Raw genomic sequence first — 22,050 nt, forward strand, 5'->3', positions numbered from 1 at the left:
CTGATTTCATTATATATGTTCATAACTTTGAAGAAGATTAGAAGAAGGGTAAACCGTAGAAGGCAATCATTATCAATCACAAGTTGACAATTAAGAATCTTCAAAGTTAAAACCTTATGTGAAGATGAAAGCAATGCAGATTGTGGGCCAAAACCGATGTGAATGTGAGTCTACCGGTGGCCGGAGTGAGGAGAACATGCGGCCTAATCGAGTGATCGATAGGAGCGACTTCATTCTTCGGTTGTTCCTTGCGATTTGCGTGATTGTGCCGTGCGAATTTGCTAGAAACAAATGAGCAATTCGCATCAAATTTGTATTAAAAGGTATTAGGTTAATTCACGGTGGACAATATTTGAAATAAACTAAAAAAATGTACCATTTTAATACAAAAGATGGGCTAAAAGTCCATACCAAATAAATTAAGGTATGTCATCTACAAATTTTAAGATAGGTCACAATTTTTTTTTATTAATTACTTGTAATACAAATATTTTTTTTGGTGTATCAAGTAACCCACCTTCACTTGCAATAGCCTCACCTCTGTCCTCAAATCTACAAGAAGGGTAATCTATTTAAGATCCAAATATGTGTGTTTTTCTCCAACCCATCTAAAAATTATGTTCTCAGTTGGTTTAAGTGTTGATTTTCCTTTCAATAAGTCAGTCAAAAAGTCAAAATGTTCAAACGTTTCTTTCTTAACGAAACATCAACTTGTTAAATACATCAAAGAGAACATTTATTATCATATAATCCAGTATTTAAAACCTAGGAGCTCTAAAATGTACGATATGTTCCCACTAAATTCAAACATGCCTTATGATAAATAATGTACGACATGTTCCCAATAAATCCAAACATGCCTTATGACAAATTGGGCATACTTGCATGGTGGAAAGATTAACAGCCACAATTGTTGATTTTGATTGCAATGATATGAGATTTACTAACTGCCCAAACTTTTATGAGTGGTAAGTTTTGAATTTGATTTATCTCGGTGAACCAACCATGACCGGTCTTTATGGGCCCAGTTACAACGACTTATCCATGCTCGTGTCCGATTTAGCTTATGTGAACTAAAACGGAATGATTCAGGCACGATCATAAACCCAATTTTGTACACCATGTTTATTCTTGGGTCCACTGATCTCAAACCCAATTCTGTACACCATATTTATTCTTGGGTCCATTGATTCGAGTCTTAGAAATGAGAAACATTGATGCATGGTGCCACATGGCCTTTTGTAATAGCTCTAAACCAATAAATTGTATTTTTGTGGATATCATTTAATTCCATGTTACGTTAATTGAAAACTTAATAATGATTTTTGATAATGTGATACGGATATTATTTACCAGAGGTAGTATTGATATGCTTTATTGTTTTTTTCTTGTTGCTTGTGCTCTTTTTCTCATAATTGAAAGAACACCATCATCCAAACATACCATGAGGTAATATTTATACATTGCACATGGATTGTGAATTACTTTTTTCATTTCATGGAACAAGTGGTTGCTTGTTGACACTATGGAGTAATATGTTTATGGGTTAATTTGGGACTATGGATTGATATGCACATGATCATAATAGTTAATTTTAGACTATTGATTGAAATATGGTTTTGGCTTTAGATGTAAAAGAAACGAGTGGCTTTCTAAGATATTTTAAATCTACAATATATTTTAATTAACTAATTATAACTTATTATTATTATTATTATTATTATTATTATTATTATTATTATTATTATTATTATTATTATTATTATTATTATTATTTATAAATTTCGATATCTTTTTTTTTTTTAATTTTATATTGTTTTTATAAAATAGAGTAAACTACAGTTTTAGTTCTTATTATATTCTTCTGTAGTTTCAGTTTAACTTTTCAACGTTTGATATGATTCGTCGATATTGTTTCAAAAAGTTGCATGCATCATCTATGAGACTGTTACCGTCTGATGAGTTTTGTAAAGTACATGTCCAACCAAATGGGTAGGCAAGCAGCGTGATCGCCCCAAGCCATGCAAAAAGTAAAGGCGTCCAAATTTATTTCTATTACGTAATGTATAAGTACTTTTATATATAAATTTAATAATATAGGCGTTTTAGATGATATGGTAGAAATGCATCTTTCAAAAACTAGTTGCAAATTTGATTCCATTCGTGCTCTAATTTAATAAAATTAATTATTTTAATCAATTTTTATAAAAGTTTTTATTAAATCATATATTAAAAAGGGCCTGGTTTTCATAATTTATCGTTTAATCATAATTTTTTGTATACATGAATTACTAAAGAGCCATTTTCACAACTTCTGTGATCCTCACATATGAGAGGTCATGGGTTTAAATATCGGTGGAGACATAGGTGGTTATTAGGAGTAGGTTAGTTAGTTTGTTGTTTAAAAAAAGAAGTAAGGTTTTCGTCAAATATATATTTAGTTTCTAAAGTGGATGATTAATTAAAGTATTTAAAGGGTTTTTTTTAACTTATTACAATGTATTTTTTTACTTTGACAATTTATTACCATTAAAGTAGCTATATTTTGTTCTTTTATTTTATCCATTCAATATATATTAAGTGATCAATTTACTTTTTTATTTATACATTTAACCTGTTATATTTTAACCATATTTCAATTTATCTTTTTTATTATAATTTACTTTTAAATATTTTTTATTTCTTTACTAATTAGTTATTCCTATTAACTATTTAATAGCATCTTATTTATAAATATAATTTTTATGACCATAATATAATGTTTTCAATGTTTTTATTTTATTTTTGTAACTATAACATAATATTTTTTTTATGTTTTACGCACATAAATAATGAACAGATATATTTGTATTTATATAATCATATTAAAATATTATTTTTGTTTAAAAATAAACTAATTAGATGATGAAGTTTTATAAAACATTTTAGAAATATAAGGGTAAATTAGTTAAATTTATGAAAACAAAGCTAAGTAAATAACGTTAACTATTGGTACATTCATTTATTTAGATGTCAAGATTAAATGATGATGTGTAATTTGTTTTAAGTCATAACATAATGTAACCATTAAAGATGATGCTCTCATACACCTTACTTTAAAACTATTTAAAGATTATCCGAAAGATATGACTAGAAAAGATATTTCAAACAATATTTATCTTAAGACAAAAAAATAATGTGGTTAAATCGGTAATGTTGTTTACCTTCCAAAATGTAGTATCGGGTTCAAATCGTTGTGAAAATTAATATTTAATTTAACTTTCTTTCTAAAATTTTAACAAAAAATAATATATTAAAATGTAAACTTTTGTTCCTACATTTTATTTGAACAAACACATAATATTATAAAAACTAACAAGAGCTAGAGAGGAAAATCAATTACAAAGATTCTTACGACTTAAACCAAGTAATACAATTTTTCTTAATTCTTCTAGTAAACCAATTAAAAGAATGAATAACTATACCTTCAAAAATATGACTCTTCCTCATGTTGTTCATCTTGAATACTTCACTATTTCTATTTGACCAAATAACATAAATGGTTGTGATAACAATTACTTCAATCTTCCTTCATTTCAACCCCGAAACTAAAATACCATTAATGTACTTCATGATCTCCTAGACCGTTGTGAACAAAGGAAAATGAAGGTCAGACCACTTAAGAACTTTTCTCCATATTTCTTTTACCACACAACACTCTACAAAATATGAACAAAACATAAAGGGAATAACACAAAATTGAGATATATACCCCTAATCACCAAATTATTACGAGTAGGTAATCTATCCAAGATGCTTCTCCAAAGATGAATATTAAGTTTAATATGGACAAACTTGTACCATCTCGTATCGTGCACCCATTCCTCTAAATTTTTGGAATTAATAAATCTTCTAGTATTATTAACTATAAAGCCTTCCACTGGATCGATACCCCACTCCCAATTGTCCGACCTATCAACACATGTAACATGTGAAATAGTAACAATCAACAACGCATGCTAAGAAGTCATGACCCTACCATAATGGAATTGGCGACTCCAGCTCCAAACCCTACCTATTTCAGTCCATCTATCTATCACCCAACAATCGTTCACCTGTTGCAAAGCATAAATTCTAAAGAACCGAGAATAGAGTTTTTCATTACTAATCCAAATGTCATTCCAGAAACGAGTATTTTTACCATTTCCAAGACATCTAATGAAAATGAATGTGGATATGTTTGGAGAGCATCCAACTTATCAAGGCTTTCACAAGGTTAGACCACACCCTCTCCAATTGGTTTTGGAGAAGACGAACCTAAGCCACCATGCATACCATGGATACTTTGAATCACCTTAACCCATAACGCATCCTCCAAATTATGAAAATGCCATCTCGATTTTATAAGCAAAGTCAAGTTGATAGCTTTTAAACTTCCAATTCCCAAGCCGCCTTTTTTTCCTTAGAGTTTAAAACCAAAAGCCATTTAACCCTAGGAATCTTTCTTTTGAACTCAGTACCACCCCCAAAAAACCAAAATCCATTTAACCCTAGGAATATTTCTTTCGAACTCAGTACCACCCCCAAAAAAATTGAGAATGTAAAGACCCAAGTGCATAATTTACATGTTTTGGCATTTTTTTGAATGGCGTGACTGGTTTTGGCATTTTAAACACGAACATATAATATCGAGCTCTACAATAATTTTATAAATTATAGAATAGTCTCACAATTGGCTCCTTCAAGAACACGACAATTGAATAGTGTTTCTGAAAGGATAAATTGCACCCTATAGGATATGGTACGATGTATGATGAGTCGTGCTTCTTTACCAATCATGTTTTGGGTATATGTAATTACAACAATTGCTCATATCTTAAACCTTGTTCCAACTAAGAAGGTTGCAAAGACACCACATGAAATATGGACAAAAAAAGTTCCTTCTCTAAACCATATTAAGGTATGGGGTTGTGAGGTTTTCGTTCGTTGTGAAACCTTAGACAAACTTGAATCCAAATCTAAGAGATGTCACTTTATCAGTTATCCACAAGGATTCTTTGGATATTTGTTTTACAAACCCAATGAAAACATCGTATTTATATCTCGAAGATGAGTGTTCCTTGAGAGAGAATTTATATATGAAGGGGTCAGTAGGAATCAAATTGAACTTGAGGAATTACTAGAGTCAACCAACAATGAACCTATAGTTGACACTAGCTCTTAACCAAAGGTTGAAAAACCTATTGAACCAAATAAAATTCCCCTTATCTCTTTGCATATCCAATAAGGTTATCCAACGACCCAAGTTTTACGGATTACATATAACTGTGGATGGGGATATGTTGACAATGATAGAACATTGGCAATCTAGATGAGCCCGCTAACTAAAAAGAAGCAATAAAAGACCCTGAGGCAGTCAAATGAAAAAGGCAATGGACATTGAGATTCATTCTATCATGGGTGAATAAGTTTGGAATTTGACTGATCCTACACATGTTCTTAAGACAATAGGGTGTAAATGGATCTTCAAGAAGAAGACCGGTATGGATGGGAATATACACACATTCAAGGCTAGTTGGTGGAAAAAGGTTACACTCGGACTCAAAAACTTGATTGTGGGGAAATGTACTCACCAGAATCCAAGATAAAGTATATTCGGATACTACTTGCAATATTTTCTTTTCATGATTATGTGTAACATCCCAAAATTTTACAGAAAATTTTAACTTTTATAATCATAAATACCAACCACAATTGTTTCCAGAAAATGCCATTACATAACTGTAGTGTTTTTAAAGATCAGAGTATCAAAACTAATTATGAAAACACTGGAGAATACATGTCGTGCTATCAAGCCGGGCCATTTCCCTTGGAACTAGAAGTACCTGAAACATCCAACAAAATTGTAAGCACGCACTTAGTGAGTTTCCCAAAACACGCAAAACATAAAATCACATAATGTCATGCACGCATACATATAAATTTGCCATGGACTCCCTCCATGGTCTTCAGTTGGAATGCCATGGGCTACCCCCATGGTCTTGTATTCCCGATGTAACAACCTAAAATTTTACAGAAAATTTGAAATTTTATAATCATAAATACCAACCACAACTGTTTCCGAAAAACCCCAATGCATAACCACAATGTTTTAAAAGATCAGAGTATCAAAACTAAATATGAAAATACTGGAGAATGCATGTCACACCATCAAGCCGGTATCTTGCCCTTAGAATTAGAAGTACCTGAAACATCTAAAAAAACTGTAAGCACGCGCTTAATGAGTTTCCCAAAACATGCAAAACATAAAATCACATAATGTCATGCACACATACATATAAGTATGCCATGGACTCCCTTCATGGTCTTCATTTGGAATGCATGGGCTACCCCTATGGTCTTGTATCCCCGAGCCATGAGCTCATCCCATGGTCTTGCCAAGTGATATGGGCTCCTTCCATGGTCTTCACATAAGTTTACACATATATTAAATAGCAAACTATTCCATTACTAATCATATCATATCAATTAATGGGTTGGCCTTGGTGCCATCGACCCATGAGTGTAGTGAGAAGACTCACCTTGAATATTGAACGATAGTTGACAACGTCCCGTCTCCAAATATCAGCTCTACTCAACCCCTAAATAGAAACAATTCTTTAAATATAACTCAGAATGCCCCAAACCCCGTATAAGTTAGACTTGGTCAAAGACTAAAGTCAAAGGTCAAAGTCAACGACCCGTGTTGACCCAACACGCCAAGTTATCCTTCAACTCGCCGTGTTTCTCCATTATCTTCAAGGATCGGGAAAAATCTTATCAAATTGCTGAGTTCACTAATGAACTCACCGAGTTAGCCAGAAATCCAACAGCTTAATGCATTAAGTTGTTTCCATCGAATCTAGGAACTCTAAACCTCAAATCTCCTCCAAAATGATGTCTAGAAGGGTAAAGTTTCCAACTTTACCCTTAGGAACCATCAAAATGATTCAAACTCAAACCCTAGACTCATTAGAGCGAGGCTTGACCCATTAAGCCTTTAAAGTCCCAAGACATAGTCCCAAAATATAGATGTGGCATCCAAAGACTGGAAAATCATGTAAAGATTCCAACTTTATGTCCATGCATGCTAAAAAGAAACCCCAAGGCTCAAGATGGGCTTAATAAAGGACTTATTGCATGAATGGGACCTAGAACTTAGTAACGCTTGCAACTTTAAGCTAAAAGAGGCCATAAAATGGTTAGGTCTAACATAACAACCCCTGGAACAATCAACTTCTTAGACAACCTGAGAATGAGCCCAAAATCAAGATAAAACCCCAAAACAAAGAGATCTAAACGATCACAAAGCAAAGTATAAACTTGATACCTCCAAGAGACTACAACAGGTGGGGAAATTCTAGATCTAAGTCTTCCCTACAAGCTATACACCTTCAACTTCAAAGCTTTTTCAAAAGAGTAGAAAAAGATCAACACTCAAGGCCCTCCACAAGCTCACACACTCACAAAGGAAGATGATACACACTATTAGGGTTTCTGGACAGAGGAGGCTGGTAAGGAGGTCAGCCAAGGGAATTAAAGAATTTAAATAGGGTGTAACACCTTAAAAATTAGGGTTTCATTCCTAACCGCAAGCACGACGAGTTGAGACACCTCGACTCATCGTGTTGGTTCATTAATTTTTGCGGCCAAAGTCATCTTGACACGTTGAGTTGAAGCTTCCAACTCACCGAGTCCCAAAGGAAATATAAATGATTCGAAGAATAAGCTCATACCAAAACCAAGCATTACAAATCTCTCCTACTTGAACTAGACTTCGTCCTTAAAGTCTGCTGATGCAAAAAGATCAGGATAATTCTTTCTCATCTCGTACTTTGCTCCCAGGTCCATTCGGATCCTCTCCGATGTTGTCATTGCACCTTCACCAACTTCACCTCATTGTTACGAAGAGCCTTAGTCTTTCTATCCAGAACTGCTATGAGATTCTCAACATAATTCTGGCTCTCAATTACCCAAATGTCATCCAAAGAAATAACTACAGATTCATCTGATACACACTTCCGGAGTTGAGACACATGGAAGGTGTTACGGATCTGAGTCAGCTTATCCGGAAGATCCAATCGATAAGCGACCCTGTTGACTCGATAAGAAATCCTGAACGGTCCAACAAATCGGGGCCCCAACTTGCCCCTCTTCCGAAACTGAATGACACCCTTCCAAGGTGACACCTTCAGCAAAACCAAATTCTACCACCTGAAACTCGAGATCCGAACAAATTCCGTCAGCATAACTTTTTAGACGGCTCTGCAAGACTCGCAATCTATTACGCACCTGCTGAATCAACTTGGTGGTCTTAAGCACCACCCCCGTGCTTCCTATAACTCGATATCCAATCTCGCCCCAACAAATTGGATACCTACACCTCCAACCATACATCATCTCAAACGGGGTTCAGTCAATACTAGCATGATAACTATTGTTATATGAGAACTCTGCTAAAGGAAGGTAAGTATCCCAACTCCCTTTGATGCCCGAAGCATATCCTCGAGCGTCTGGATCGCTCGCTCGCTCTGACCATCAGTTTGGCGGTGGTAAGTGGTGCTGAAATGCAATTGAGTGCCCAACTCCTCATGAAACTTCCTCCAGAATCTGGAGGGGAAACATACATCACGGTCCGAGACCACAAATATCGGTACCCCGTACCTGACTACCACCTCCCGCACATAAATATCTACTAATTTCTCGGTGGAGATACTCTTGGAAATCAGGATAAAATGCGCACTCTTGGTCAACCTGTCCACAATAACCTAAATGGAATCCACACCCCGCGCAGTCTTAGGTAACTTCGTGATAAAATCCATGGTGATCTCTTCCCATTTCCACATGGGAATAGGTAGCGGTTGCACCTTGCCGTGAGGCCTCTGTGACATCCCCATTTTCATGGCCAGAAAATACCGATTTGTTTATGCTTTATTTTAAAAATCATAGTATCTTTTAAAGAAATATGTTGCGGAATTTGTTCCCAGAAAAACATGATAAATACGTTATCAAAGAATTTCCAAAGAAATGTATTTTATTCCTTTTAAAACTTTGGAAGGTCATCATCAATACGGAAACATAAGCATAAACATACCTTACATTTATTTACAATAGTGATCTACATCTTCTTAATCTCTCAGTGTAATGTAGCTTCATATCACACTTGTGATACAAATAAACTGAGTGAGTTAGGTTGGGAAACCTGGTGAGTACATAGGTATCTCAATTACACAATGTTATATCATATATATTTTAGAACTCACAAAATACACAATTTCACCATATATAAGCAACTCTTACCCCACCTTGTTGATCCTCACAAAGGCACTATTCGTACTCTCGAACCTTAAAATTTACCTCTTTACTTAATTCATACTCCCGGATCTAATCCATGCTCTCAGATCAATAACTGTGCCTATTCCATACTCTCGGAAAATGGACAGTTGTCTATGTCTAAATCCATACTCCCGGATCATTGACGAATAACTATGTCCTATCCATACTCTCGGACTAAGGAAAACCGACTATGTCTTAATCCATACTCTCAGATTAATGAAAAATAACTATGTCCTATCGATACTCTCGGACTAAGGACAAATGCCAATGTCTAATCCATGCTCCCAGATTAATGACATATTTTAAAGTTCTATTCTTCGTTTATATCTCACTTGTACTCATAAGAAGATACTACCCAATATTTCTCATAATTAATTTAGGTTTACTCTTTTACCCTAAATCATCATATATTATTAGGTATGTTCATATGTTTGTATGTCTGTTAGGTATGTTCTTAGTGAACTCCTTACCTGCTTTAGTGATGTTTGACTCGGATGCGAGTCGGTCTTTTGTTTCTCGGGATTTTAGTAGAGAGTTTGACATGCCCATTGGGGAGTTGGAGTGTCCGTTGTGAGTTTCCATCGCCACCAAACACAAGATTTCTGCTTCTTCAATTTATCAGGGTTGCGTTATGGAGATTTTCGGGGTACCCTTTCTAGTTGATTTGATTCCTATTCCCATGAGGGGTATCTATGTGATCGTGGGTATGGACTAGGTAAGCCATTTTGGTGTGATGATCGACTGCGAGGGCCAGTGGGTGGTAGTTCGAACCCCTAGTGGGGGAGAATTGGTTATCTATGGAGAGGGCACCACTTTGGGTTCATGGTTTTGTTCGGAAGCCAGGGCTTGACATTATATTCATCACACGTGTGCACGTTATTTGGCTTATGTGTTGGATACGCGGGGTTGGGGATCAGTTGTCAGTGGCTGATGTTCCGGTTGTTAGGGAGTTCGTCGATGTATTCTCAGAGGAGTTACCCGGTGTGCCTCCTGAGAGGCAAGTCGAGTTTAGGATCGACCTTGTGCCAGGTCTGACCCCTATTGCAAGGCATCGTACAGATTGAAATTGCCTGCGTAGGAGCTATCATCTCAGCTGCAGGAGCTACTAGGCAAGCAGTTCATCCGTCCGATCAGTTCTCCGTGGGGAACGTCGATTCTTTTCGTCAAAAATGGATGATTCACACTGGATATGCATCGATTATAAGGAGATGAACAAGTTGACGATGAAAAACCGTTATCCTTTACCACAGATTGATGATCTCTTTAATCAGTTGCAGGGAGCATCTTGGTTCTCCAAGATAGATCTGAGGTTTGGATACCATTAGGTCAGGGTCAGGGAGGAGGACGTGGAGAAAACCACGTTCCAGACTCGTTATGGGCATTTCGAATTCGTGGTGATGCCGTTGGGCTCACTAATGTGCCGACAATATTTATAGATTTGATGAATCAGGTATGTAAGATGATGCTCGATCGCTTAGTTATTGTTTTCATTGATGATATCCCGGTGTATTCCAAGACCAGGGAGCAGCATGAGAAGTATCTTCGCGAGCTTCTGGGGGTTTTGAGGCGAGAACGACTTTATGCTAAGTTCTCGAAGTGCGAGTTTGGTTGTGAGAGGTTTAGTTCCTTGGAAACCTCGTTAACCAAGATGGGATTTTGGTCGATCCGGACAAAATCGAGGTGATGATGTTGTGGGAGATTCCAAAATCTCCCTCGGATATCAAGAGTTTTTTGGGTTTGGTCGGGTACTACCAAATATTTATTCAGGATTTCTCCAAGATTGTAGTACCCCTCACTCGTCTGACGAGGAAGGGGGTAGATTTACGGTGGGGCCCTGAGCAGCAGTCAACATTTGAGACCCTTCGGCAGAGACTTTGTGAGGCCTCAGTCTTGACCCTCCCGGAGGGAATTGAGGATTTTGTGATCTTATGTGATGCATCCATCACCGATTTAGGAGCATTCCTCATGCATAGGGGATGAGTGATAGCGAATGCTTCGCGGCAGCTGAAGTCACATGAGACGTGATATCCCATGCACGATCTTGAGTTGGGAGTGGTGGTTTTCGCTCTCAAGATTTAGAGGCGTTATCTTTATGGGGTTCGTTATACTATCTACACAGATCACAAGAGTTTGAGGCATATTATGGATCAGCCGAACCTGAACATGAGGCATATCAGGTGGTTGGACGTAGTCAAGGATTCTGACTGTAAGATCCTTTACCACCCGGGTAAAGCAAACGTGGTGTCGGATGCCCTGAGTCGTAAGTCGATTGGACCTTCTGTTGAGATGACATGTATGAAGATATCTGTGGATTCTCCACTTGTAAATTTTATTAGGGAGGCTCAAACTGAGGGTGTTCGATAGGAGAATTGGAAGATCAATAGGATTAGGGGTGAGATTACCATATTTATGTCGGACAGTCGTGGTTTGCTAACCCGTTGTGGTCGGGTATGGGTTCATGTGACTGGTGGGGTTAGACAGATTGTATTGGATAAGGCTTATAAGTCTTGTGTTTCTATCCATCCGGGGGCTACCAAGATGTATTGGGATCTGAGATTGAGTTATTGGTGGCCGTACATGAAGAGAGATATCGATTGGTATGTTAAGAGGTGTCTGACCTGCAGGATGTTCAAGGCCGAGCATCAGAAGTTTCATGGCAAGTTGCAACCACTGGAGGTTCCCATGTGGAAATGGGAGCAGATTTCGATGGATTTTATCACCAAGTTGCCGAAGACGGAAAGGGGTTTTGATGTTATTTGGGTCATCGTGGATCGATTGACAAAGAGTGCCCATTTTCTATAAATTCGAGAGAGCTCGTCGACCGAGAGGTTGGGCGATGTGTATATTCATCGAGATCGTTACTCAACATTGGGTTCCGATCTTTATTTTTTCAGACCTTGATGTTCGGTTCACCTCCCCTTTCTAGCAGAAGTTCCATGAGGAACTGGGCACGAGGCTGCATTTCATCACAACTTATCATCCTCAGACTGACAGTGAGAACGATCGGACCATTCAAACTCTTGAGGATATGTTGCGAGCCTACTTCATTGATTTCGGTGGGAGATGGGACTCCTACCTACCGCTTGCAGAGTTCCCCTACAATAATAATTTCCACTCCAGTATTGGGGCTCCGCTTTTCGAGCTATTGTATGCGTGGAGGTGCCGTACACCAGTTTATTGGGGCGAGGTTGGTCACAGGGTCATGGGTCGAACTGAGGTGGTTCTGAAAACTACATAAATGATTCAACAGATCAGGCAGCGATTGCAGACTGCTCTGAGTCAGCAGAAGAGTTATGTCGACCGGTGCCGATCTGAGTTGGAGTTTCAGGTCGGTGACATGGTGTTGTTGAAGGTCTCACCTTGTAAAGGTGTGATTCGTTTCAGGAAAAAGGGAAAGTTGGGTCCTCGGTTTATTGGACCATTCGGGGTTATTATCAGGGTTGGCAATGTGGCTTATAGGTTGGATCTTCCGGAGGAGCTCAGTCAGATTCATAGCAATTTCCATGTATCGCAGTTGCATAAGTGCGTTTTGGACAAGGATGCCGTAGTATCATTAGATGATATTCAGGTTGATGAGCGCCTAAACTATGTCGAGAGGTCGGTGGTTGTTTCGGAAAGGAGGGTAAAGGTTCTATGTAACAAGCAGGTACCTTTGGTAAAGGTGCAGTGGCAACATCAGAAGGGATTTGAGTGGACCTGGGAGCCAGAGGCCGAGATGCGAGAGGATTATCCGGATTTGTTCACCGCAACAGGCTTCGAGGATGAATCCTAGTTCTAGTGGGAAAGAGTTGTAATATCCCTACTTCCATGTATATGATTTATTTCTTTAAAGGAAAAATCCCCTTGGAACTCGTCGAGTTGATGGCCGAAACTTGACGTGTTGAAAGCTTCCGGGCCGTGGGCCCCTTTGGACCAACTCAACGAGTTGGTAAGGAAAAACTCAACAAGTTGGCGGTTGGATGAGAAACCCTAAATTTTAGGGTTTACACCCTATATAACATCCTTAAGTCTTTGAGGTTGATCTCTTATCAGCCTCCAAACCCTAATATCAACCTTGTGAGCCCTAATCTTCATTTCCACTCATATTGTGAGTTATTATGGCATTTTGGAGAAAAGAAGGAGAAAATTATGTGAAGGAAGAAAGGATCTAGCAAGATAAGCCTTTAGTCTCCAGTTTAGCGCGCTTGTGGACTGTTGTGAGTATTCAAGATTCGATTTTTATCTATATGTCTAGCTAGATGTTGAGTTTTGCCCCTTTTTCCTCCTTATTCTTGGTTGTTGCATGAATGATAAAGTTGGCAACTTTATGAATCTCCCGCGCAAGATGGCCTCATAGTGGGTTAGATCTGGATTTTTGTTAAGATTTGATGCCATGCATGTATTTTATGGCATATTTCCCCCTTTTGGCCCATTTTGGCTTCAAGACATGCATTGGACATGCATATCTATAAATGTGGGATGTTTTTGAGGTTATAACCTCTTTTAGAAAGGATGGGTTCCAGATCTCTAGGGTCTTGGGCTTAATGGTTAAGCCTTTAAGTTCTCAAGCCTTAGGTAAGAGCTTTTGAGCATTTAGGATGTCTCAAAGGATAAAGTTTGAAACTTTATCCTTTAAGACACATTTGGAGTTCAGATCTGAGTCTTAGAGTCCCTGGAATCGAAGTATCATCCGGATGTGTTTGGCAGGTGGAAAACTCGATGAGTTGTCCAGCCAACTCGGCGAGTTGGTTAGGGTTTTCTCGACTTTCTGAGTACTGAAGGAACTCAACGAGTTGCTAGGTGCACTCGATGAGTTGGGTCAACATGGATTGTTGACCTTGATCGTTGACTTTGACTTTGACCATGGTTGACCAAGTTTGGCTTTGAGGGTATTTTGGGTATTTCTTGGTTTTGATAGAGATGGTCTCATGTTGGTTGTAGGTATTCGAGTCAGGAGCTGAGATTTGAGAGTTGGATCTTATCGGTCAGTGCTGCTTGTGAGGTGAGTTTTCCTCACTGTACTTATGGGTCGAAGGCACCAATACCGACCTTTTTGGGTTGTTATCCTAGTTATCTTAGGATACTATTGTGTTGTTACGATATGCTAGATTGATATATTGGTGGATAGGATGATGTTATGCTTATTTATCTGTATGATCTGTGCTTGCCTGTTGATTGATTATGTGTTTATGAGTTATGTATATGTTGACTTGTGTATGTACGGTTGGGTTGAGGCGGTCCAGTTAGGCCGAAGGCCCGACGAGCGGTCTGGATAGGTTGTAGGCCCTACGAGGCGGTCCAGTCATACCAAAGGCTCAGGAGCGGTCCAGAAAGGCTGAAGGCCCTGTGAAGTAGACCAGTCAGGCTGACGGATCATGTGTATATGTTGTTGTTGGTTATGTTTATGTGGTGATATTTTGGGGAGGACTCACTAAGCTCTGGATTTATAGTTTTTGGTTATGTTTTCGGTACTTTAGATGATTGTGGAAAGGCAAAAGCTTGATCATGCACCTCCTCGTATTTTATGCTATGATTTCTGGGAAAAACTCTGATGTGAAACCTATTTTGAAAATAATATGTAATAAATGATGGTTTTTGGATTTATGTAAACGTTTTAAAATTTTTAAATTTTATGAGTGTTACAACATTATTCCTTTTACCCGATGATTTCCTATTTGGTTCTCCTTCTTTTTGTATGTGTGCTCGGGATGAAGTTGGTTATGCTAGTAGGGATGATGCTATCATTGGTAGCACGACACTTGGTGTTGTCATTGTAATAGGGGTGAATGATGGGATTGAGTTGATAGGGCTGAAAGTTGAGCCTAATATGGGACATGGAACTAGATTTTTTTCTCGCATATTTGTATACGGATGGCGCCAATATTGATACATAGCCTCGTGGATGCTTGATAGCAAGACGAAGTGATCATCTTCTAATGTGCAATCTAGAAGGCACACTACAAAAAATGGATAAACACTAGGTTAGAAAGCGATATTAAGGGATGGACCCCGATATTGCTCTGTGATGCCTAAGTTAGATGTGGATTAGAAGGGTAGTAAAATTGCTTGGGTTCCGAAAACTCTACATTGGTGGTGATCGAAAGTCTTATATACAAACGAGATGGTCTGATTTCTTGTTTTTCTAAATGGGTGTTGTAAATGTCAATGGGTTGTAAGGGTAGTACCCTTCAATATAATAATGTTGCATTTTTTCTGTGTTTTGTACGATAGTGCCTGAGAATCCATATAGATGATTTTTTGTTTTTAATATATTGATTTCCGGTTTTGCCTAGTAGTCAGCTTTGTTGAGAACTATCGATCTGAAAGGTATTTGAGTTTATTGTTTATGATTGGACTCCTTTTAATGGTGTTGCTTCAACTTTATGTGTGTGATGATCCCCATACACTATTAGTGTGATAAGAATCAGAGATTGATATGTATATTTATAGTGGTTGAAAATATGTTTAAAAAAAAGGATTTTGCTTTTAAAAACAATTGGTTTTGTTTTTTTTAATAGTTGAAATGTGTATTGGGGTAAAGAAAATAGTGTTTGAATTGAATAAGTTTCTTTCTCTCTTGGGTGACCGAATGTCGTTTCATTGAAAAAGTCTCGACATGCTACTCTAGTGAGACGGTGTTTGCCGAGCATGCCTAATCGCCGAGCCCGTTCCTCCAAACCTAAACTAAAAGATGTTACATTTATCCTTGGAAACAGAAACTGAAAAAATTAGGAAGTCAATATAACATATAAGGAAAAGTACAACTCTCGAAGCATGTCGTACAAACAAGTGAAGCACCTGAGAATCATGCCCAATCTCAAACGCTCAAACTTCAATTAAGAGGCATATCGACAGTGTTGACTTTTTCTCTGATTTAAATACAAAAACTCAGAGAGTTGACTTTTAATTTTTATCATTATCCCTAGGCATTTGAATTTCAGAGTTTAGTCAGAAAGGTTGACTCTTTTTCACGTCTTTGTTGGTTTGTGGATTAATGAGATAGATAAAATAAGTCAATCAATTGTATTGAGACAAACGTTGACCTTTATTTTTCATAAAATATAATATCCATATGCAAGAGTTTATGTAAAAGTATTAATAAATTTACAAATTTTCTTTCTTGAATATAAAACAATTATTTTTTTTAGGAAAACAGAATGATTTGTAAAATAAAAGACACCGGGAAGCAAACAATCAGATGATATAGAAATTTATTGTATTGAGTCATATTAAAAATGCAATATATTTGACATCCTTACTTAAACATAAAACATATGATAAAAAAATATAAAGTTATACGACATGTTCAATATTTTGTTGACAAGAATTTAAGTCAAATACTGATTACTAGTAATCATGACATATTTTATTAAAAAATATATTTCATTTATTTTGTATTGTTTTAAAGAAGATATTTTGTTGTTACTACGATTATAATCCAAATAATCCTAATATAATGTTTGACATTGTTTTCATTTGTAAGGTGTTATATTAAGTTTTTATTTTTATAATTCAAAGTTATATTAGCGTCATTTTTTTTTTCAATCTTTCAATATTTTTCTTTTCAATCTTTTAATATGTGTTATAGTATTTCCAATAGTATGTTATTTCATTAATTTTAATATCAAGTTAAATGACATGCCAATTTATTTACTTTTTTAGTATCTTTTTATAAAATTTCACTAATATATCTTCATTTATATAAAATATTTTATAAACCATTCTCATTCAATTAGTCATTTTTAAATACATCATATTTTACTACGGAATTATAAATATAATTATCGGATCTTTATTTTATACATATAATAAAAAATATTAAGTTATAGTTATAAAGATAGATAATACATTAAAATTATTATATAACTTTTATAAAACTTAGACAAAATTATATATCGGTCAGGTTTGTAAAAAATAAATAGTAAGATAATGTCATATTATATTTTTGTTGATAATTATTAAAATAATTGATAAATAAAACAGCTGTTTTAGCTATGTGTCAAAGTAAAAATTTATTAACTTTAATGAGATGGTTGAAGTATTTAAATTTTTTAGTAGTTGGAAGTCCAAGTCCATAGTCAAAACCACTTAAATAACAAGTCAAAGCTGCTGTTGAATAGGATAATAATGCAATAGCAAATCTTTTATTTATTATTATTATTATAGATTACTAACAACAGAACTTTAACAAACTAAGATAAGCGTATAATGGCAAATTAAGATCTAAAATAAACGTATATTTAGTTTTTTTTTTAATTTAAAATTATTTTTATATAAATGATGGTTGTCAATAAGTAAACATATACTAAATATTCGAGTTTTTTATTTGATTAAAAAACTGCAATACAAATATTAAATCAGATTATATAAAATGATATGAAGGCATAAATATAAAACAACGTCAAATATCGAACACAATTTCATAGTCCATCATTGAGTAATGTAAAACTAGAAGGGTGAAATCTTGGTTACCTAATAGGAGTTTATACATTTGAGAAAACCAAAATTTTATTTATATATGTTTTCTTTGATGAATTAGTTCACCAAATCCTAACTAGCAAATATCATCAAACATCCATGAAATTTACTCATAATAAAACATATTTTTAAGGTATAAATCTCTATTAAGAAATTGAATTAAAAGTAAATATTCTTTTCGGTATCTTATTATTATATTTATTTAACTATAAATTCGTAAAACGAATATTTAACTTTAATTCAAAGATGTATTTTTCATAGTATAAATCGGTTGAAATATATTTTTTATACTTATAATTTACTATGCCTACGCTAACAATTTAATTATATTTAATTTCTTTTGGTCCAAAATCCAAATGTATATTAAAAATGGAAGAAAACCCATAATATCTTTACATTCAAACAGAGTTCTTCCGACGTAAGTTCTCTCTCTGTTTCTCTCTCTCCCTCTTTCACACACACACACACACGAAAACTTGGGTTTCTTCTCAACTGAAACTGGACTCATTAAATCTTCCTATCTCTCTTGAATGAATGAAATTAAAGTCAGCCAGCTCCTTCCACTGCTGCATTAGTTGTAGAGAGAGAAAAAAAGAGATAGATCGAGAGATTGATGGGTTTAATTGGGTTTCCTTGTTTCGGTTTTCAAATTTTTTTAAAAAAAAAAATGATGAAACACCTTTATTTCTTTTTTGATTATTTGAATTCATAAATACATTTACAACGAACCTCTGTTTTTGCATTAATGGCGATTCATATCAAATGGCTGAAAACAGGAGAGAGATGTTAAACACTCTGTCACAGTAATTGCTTCCCATCTTCTCAACCACATGCTTATATAAATCACACCTCAGTTTCCACTCTTTTTCGCTCATCTCCTTCTCCCTCTATTTCCCTGTTTTTTTTTCTCTCTCTCTCTCTCTCTAGTAGTATTCTTCGTTTCTCTCTGTAACTCGTGTTATAATCAAGCTTGATTTTTCTGTAATTTGATCTATTTATTTTCTCTGAAATTCCATTTGTTGGTGTAATGCTAGTCGGATTAAGCATTCCTCACTCACATTTTTGAAGCTTTCTCTCACTAAAAGAACGATTTTTTGGTTGAAATAAACGAAACCCATAATTTGTTGAAGCGGAATCTGATCTGGGTGGTGTTGATTTTCACAGAATTTTATTTGAAGAATTTTGGCGGGAAGAAGGTGATAGATACACCATGGATGTATCTATTGCTCTGGTGTTGTTTCTTGCTGTGACTGCTTATCTGCTATGGTTTACTTTCATCTCACGGTCATTAAAGGGTCCACGTGTATGGCCATTATTCGGCAGTCTTCCGGGACTGATCGAGAATTCAGATCGGTTGCACGAATGGATTGCAGATAATCTTCGGGCCTGTAACGGGACCTATCAAACATGTATCTGTGCAGTCCCGTTTCTAGCCCGAAAACAAGGTCTTGTAACCGTCACCTGCGACCCGAAGAATCTTGAACACATTCTGAAAACCCGGTTTGATAATTACCCAAAGGGTCCAACATGGCAAGCTGTTTTCCATGATTTATTAGGAAAAGGGATCTTTAATTCGGATGGCGATACGTGGTTTCTACAAAGGAAGACGGCGGCACTCGAGTTCACAACCAGGACACTCCGACAAGCGATGGCTCGATGGGTGACTCGAGCGATCAAGAATCGGTTCTGTCCGATTCTCGAACGGGCTCAGGTCCAGGCCGAGCCTGTAGATCTACAAGATCTTTTGTTACGAATCACTTTTGATAATATCTGCGGGTTGGCTTTCGGGAAAGACCCACAGACGTTGGCCCCTGAGTTGCCCGACAATAGCTTTGCATTGGCTTTTGATCGGGCAACTGAGGCTTCCTTGCAACGGTTTATTTTCCCCGAAGTCATTTGGAGAATGAGGCGATGGCTCCGGCTTGGTTTGGAGGTCAGCTTGAGCCGAAGCCTTGTTCACGTGGAGGAGTATTTGTCGAGCATCATTACTACACGCAGGCATGAATTGTCCGGTCAGCTTAAAGATGGAGGCTTACATGATGACTTGTTATCAAGGTTTATGAAGATGAAAGAATCCTATTCTGATACGTTCTTGCAACACGTGGCACTCAACTTCATCCTAGCTGGACGCGACACGTCATCTGTGGCGATGAGCTGGTTTTTCTGGTTGGTGATTCAGAACCCAAAAGTGGAAGACAAAATTCTTAGAGAAATCTCTAGCGTCTTGCTGGAGACACGTGGCGATGACGTGGCGAAATGGACAGATGAGCCATTAGGTTTTGAAGAGGTGGACCGACTGGTTTATCTGAAGGCAGCGTTGTCGGAGACCCTCCGACTATACCCATCGGTGCCGGAGGACTCAAAACATGTTGTTTCCGACGATGTGCTGCCGGACGGAACTTTTGTTCCGGCGGGATCTTCAGTTACATATTCAATATATTCCGCCGGCCGGATGAAGTCAAGTTGGGGTGAAGACTGTCTCGAGTACCGCCCTGAGAGGTGGTTGTCTGCCGACGGCACAAAATTTGTGAGGCATGATTCGTATAAATTTGTAGCGTTTAATGCCGGACCAAGGATATGTCTTGGGAAGGACTTGGCTTATTTGCAGATGAAGTCTATAGCGGCGGCGGTGTTGCTACGCCACCGTCTGGCGGTGGTGCCGGGGCACAAGGTGGAGCAGAAGATGTCGTTGACGCTGTTCATGAAGTATGGGTTAAAGGTGAATGTGTTTCAGAGGGATTTGAGGGCAGTTATGGAAAGTGTGAAGAAAGAGAAAGAAGGTGTCGACTAGCGGCGGCAAACAGCAGTCGACGGCGGTGGTTGGGGTTGTTTAATTTTGGTGGTTGGGTTGATTTATCGGTATAAAGTTTGATGAGGTAGGTCTGAATTTTGAATACTATTAAATTTTTATTTGGGTTCGGGTTCGGGTTGAGCTTGTGCTTTGAATATGGTCACATGCAATTTTTATTATTTTTACATCTTGTAGGTACAATTTCATTTATTATTGTGCCATAATAGTCTTATTTGGATTTCCATTATGGAAAGATAAATAATAACCGTATAAATTTTTAACAATAATTATTTTATTTTTATTTTGAATAGCTATAAGAATATGGTATAATAGTGTACACATTGAATGTTTGTTGTGGGAATTTTTTTTTTTTATTAGTTTTTGTAGTGACTGTATTCAAAATGTGCTTTCATAGATTGTACTAATGTACTATATAATTTCAGTTACAATTAAGTATGATTAAAAATAGTTCTATAGAAGTCGATTAAAAGGTAGCAATTGAAGGCATGGAAATTTGGTTACAGTCAATTTAAACCTTTTGTATATTAATAGAAAAAGACGTATAAAGACAGTTTTATCACAAAATATTAAAAAAGACAGTTCTATTACAAGATGATCTATCTTTAAATATTTAATATTTAAAGCTAGTAAAGATAAGAATGAAATTCTTTCTATTATTATGAAATAATCATTTATTTTTTTCAATTAAATTTGCAAAAAAAAAAAAATGTTTTTTTTGGTGCAAACTCATTTTATGAATTGTCCCCATTATAAAGTGTTTGTTGTATTGAAAGATAATGTTCTAGGCGGTCTCATGCGTCTTGAGCGGTGCTATCCGACACTATACAAGACTTAAGTATTGTAGGAATAAGATCACTGAAGATTTGTTCTATAGATCCATTGTATGATGATTGCATTTAAAATTGCCCAAATTTACAATTTTTTAATGTCTATAAGCTTTAGGAAGGATGATACGTTTGAATAGTTCAAACGTTTTACACTAGTCACATGACCATGTTACTTTTAGATTATCCATATCGGGCCCTTCAAAGAAATTTTGCAATGTCACTAAGCATATATAGATTGCCACTTATGACTTCATCTTTCAAATATTTTAAAGACTTGCAAGTGGGTTTATAATGTTATTTTAATCTACCAATCATATGTAGCTCTTTATTGCAAGATGTTAAACTTGCACTAGTGTAGATGCTCTTACACTTAAAATTCCATACGGACATGTGGATTGTGTAACTTTCGAAAAAAAAACTACAGTTTATCAATTTTAATTACAGGATTTAGTCACTTTTGAAGGTTTATTACATTTTAATTATGTTGACGTAGTCGTCTTAACTACTAGGCGACATATAGATGTTTAAATTAGTATAAGTATTTGACTATATTTTAAATTAATGGAGAAAATTGTTCACATAAATCTACAATAGCCAGAC

At 36.3% G+C, this 22,050-nt stretch overlaps 1 protein-coding gene across 1 annotated transcript; it reads left to right on the forward strand.

Moving 5' to 3' along the window:
- Positions 1 to 18,676: 18,676 nt before the first annotated feature.
- CYP86A8 (cytochrome P450, family 86, subfamily A, polypeptide 8) lies at positions 18,677 to 20,889 on the forward strand. The gene has a single exon (XM_078963561.1). It carries the CDS (start codon positions 19,022 to 19,024, stop codon positions 20,600 to 20,602), a length of 1,581 nt encoding a protein of 526 aa, XP_078819687.1. The 5' UTR covers positions 18,677 to 19,021; the 3' UTR covers positions 20,603 to 20,889.
- The last annotated feature ends 1,161 nt before the right edge of the window (positions 20,890 to 22,050 follow it).

The sequence above is a fragment of the Lactuca saligna genome, chromosome 7, assembly GCF_052625555.1.
Source record: "Lactuca saligna cultivar CGN05327 chromosome 7, ASM5262555v1, whole genome shotgun sequence".
In the NCBI taxonomy this organism is placed as follows: domain Eukaryota; kingdom Viridiplantae; phylum Streptophyta; class Magnoliopsida; order Asterales; family Asteraceae; genus Lactuca; species Lactuca saligna.

Bases quoted from the DNA above. Each gene is read 5' to 3' on its own strand.
- CYP86A8 (XM_078963561.1), top strand. From the start codon at position 19,022: ATGGATGTATCTATTGCTCTGGTGTTGTTTCTTGCTGTGACTGCTTAT.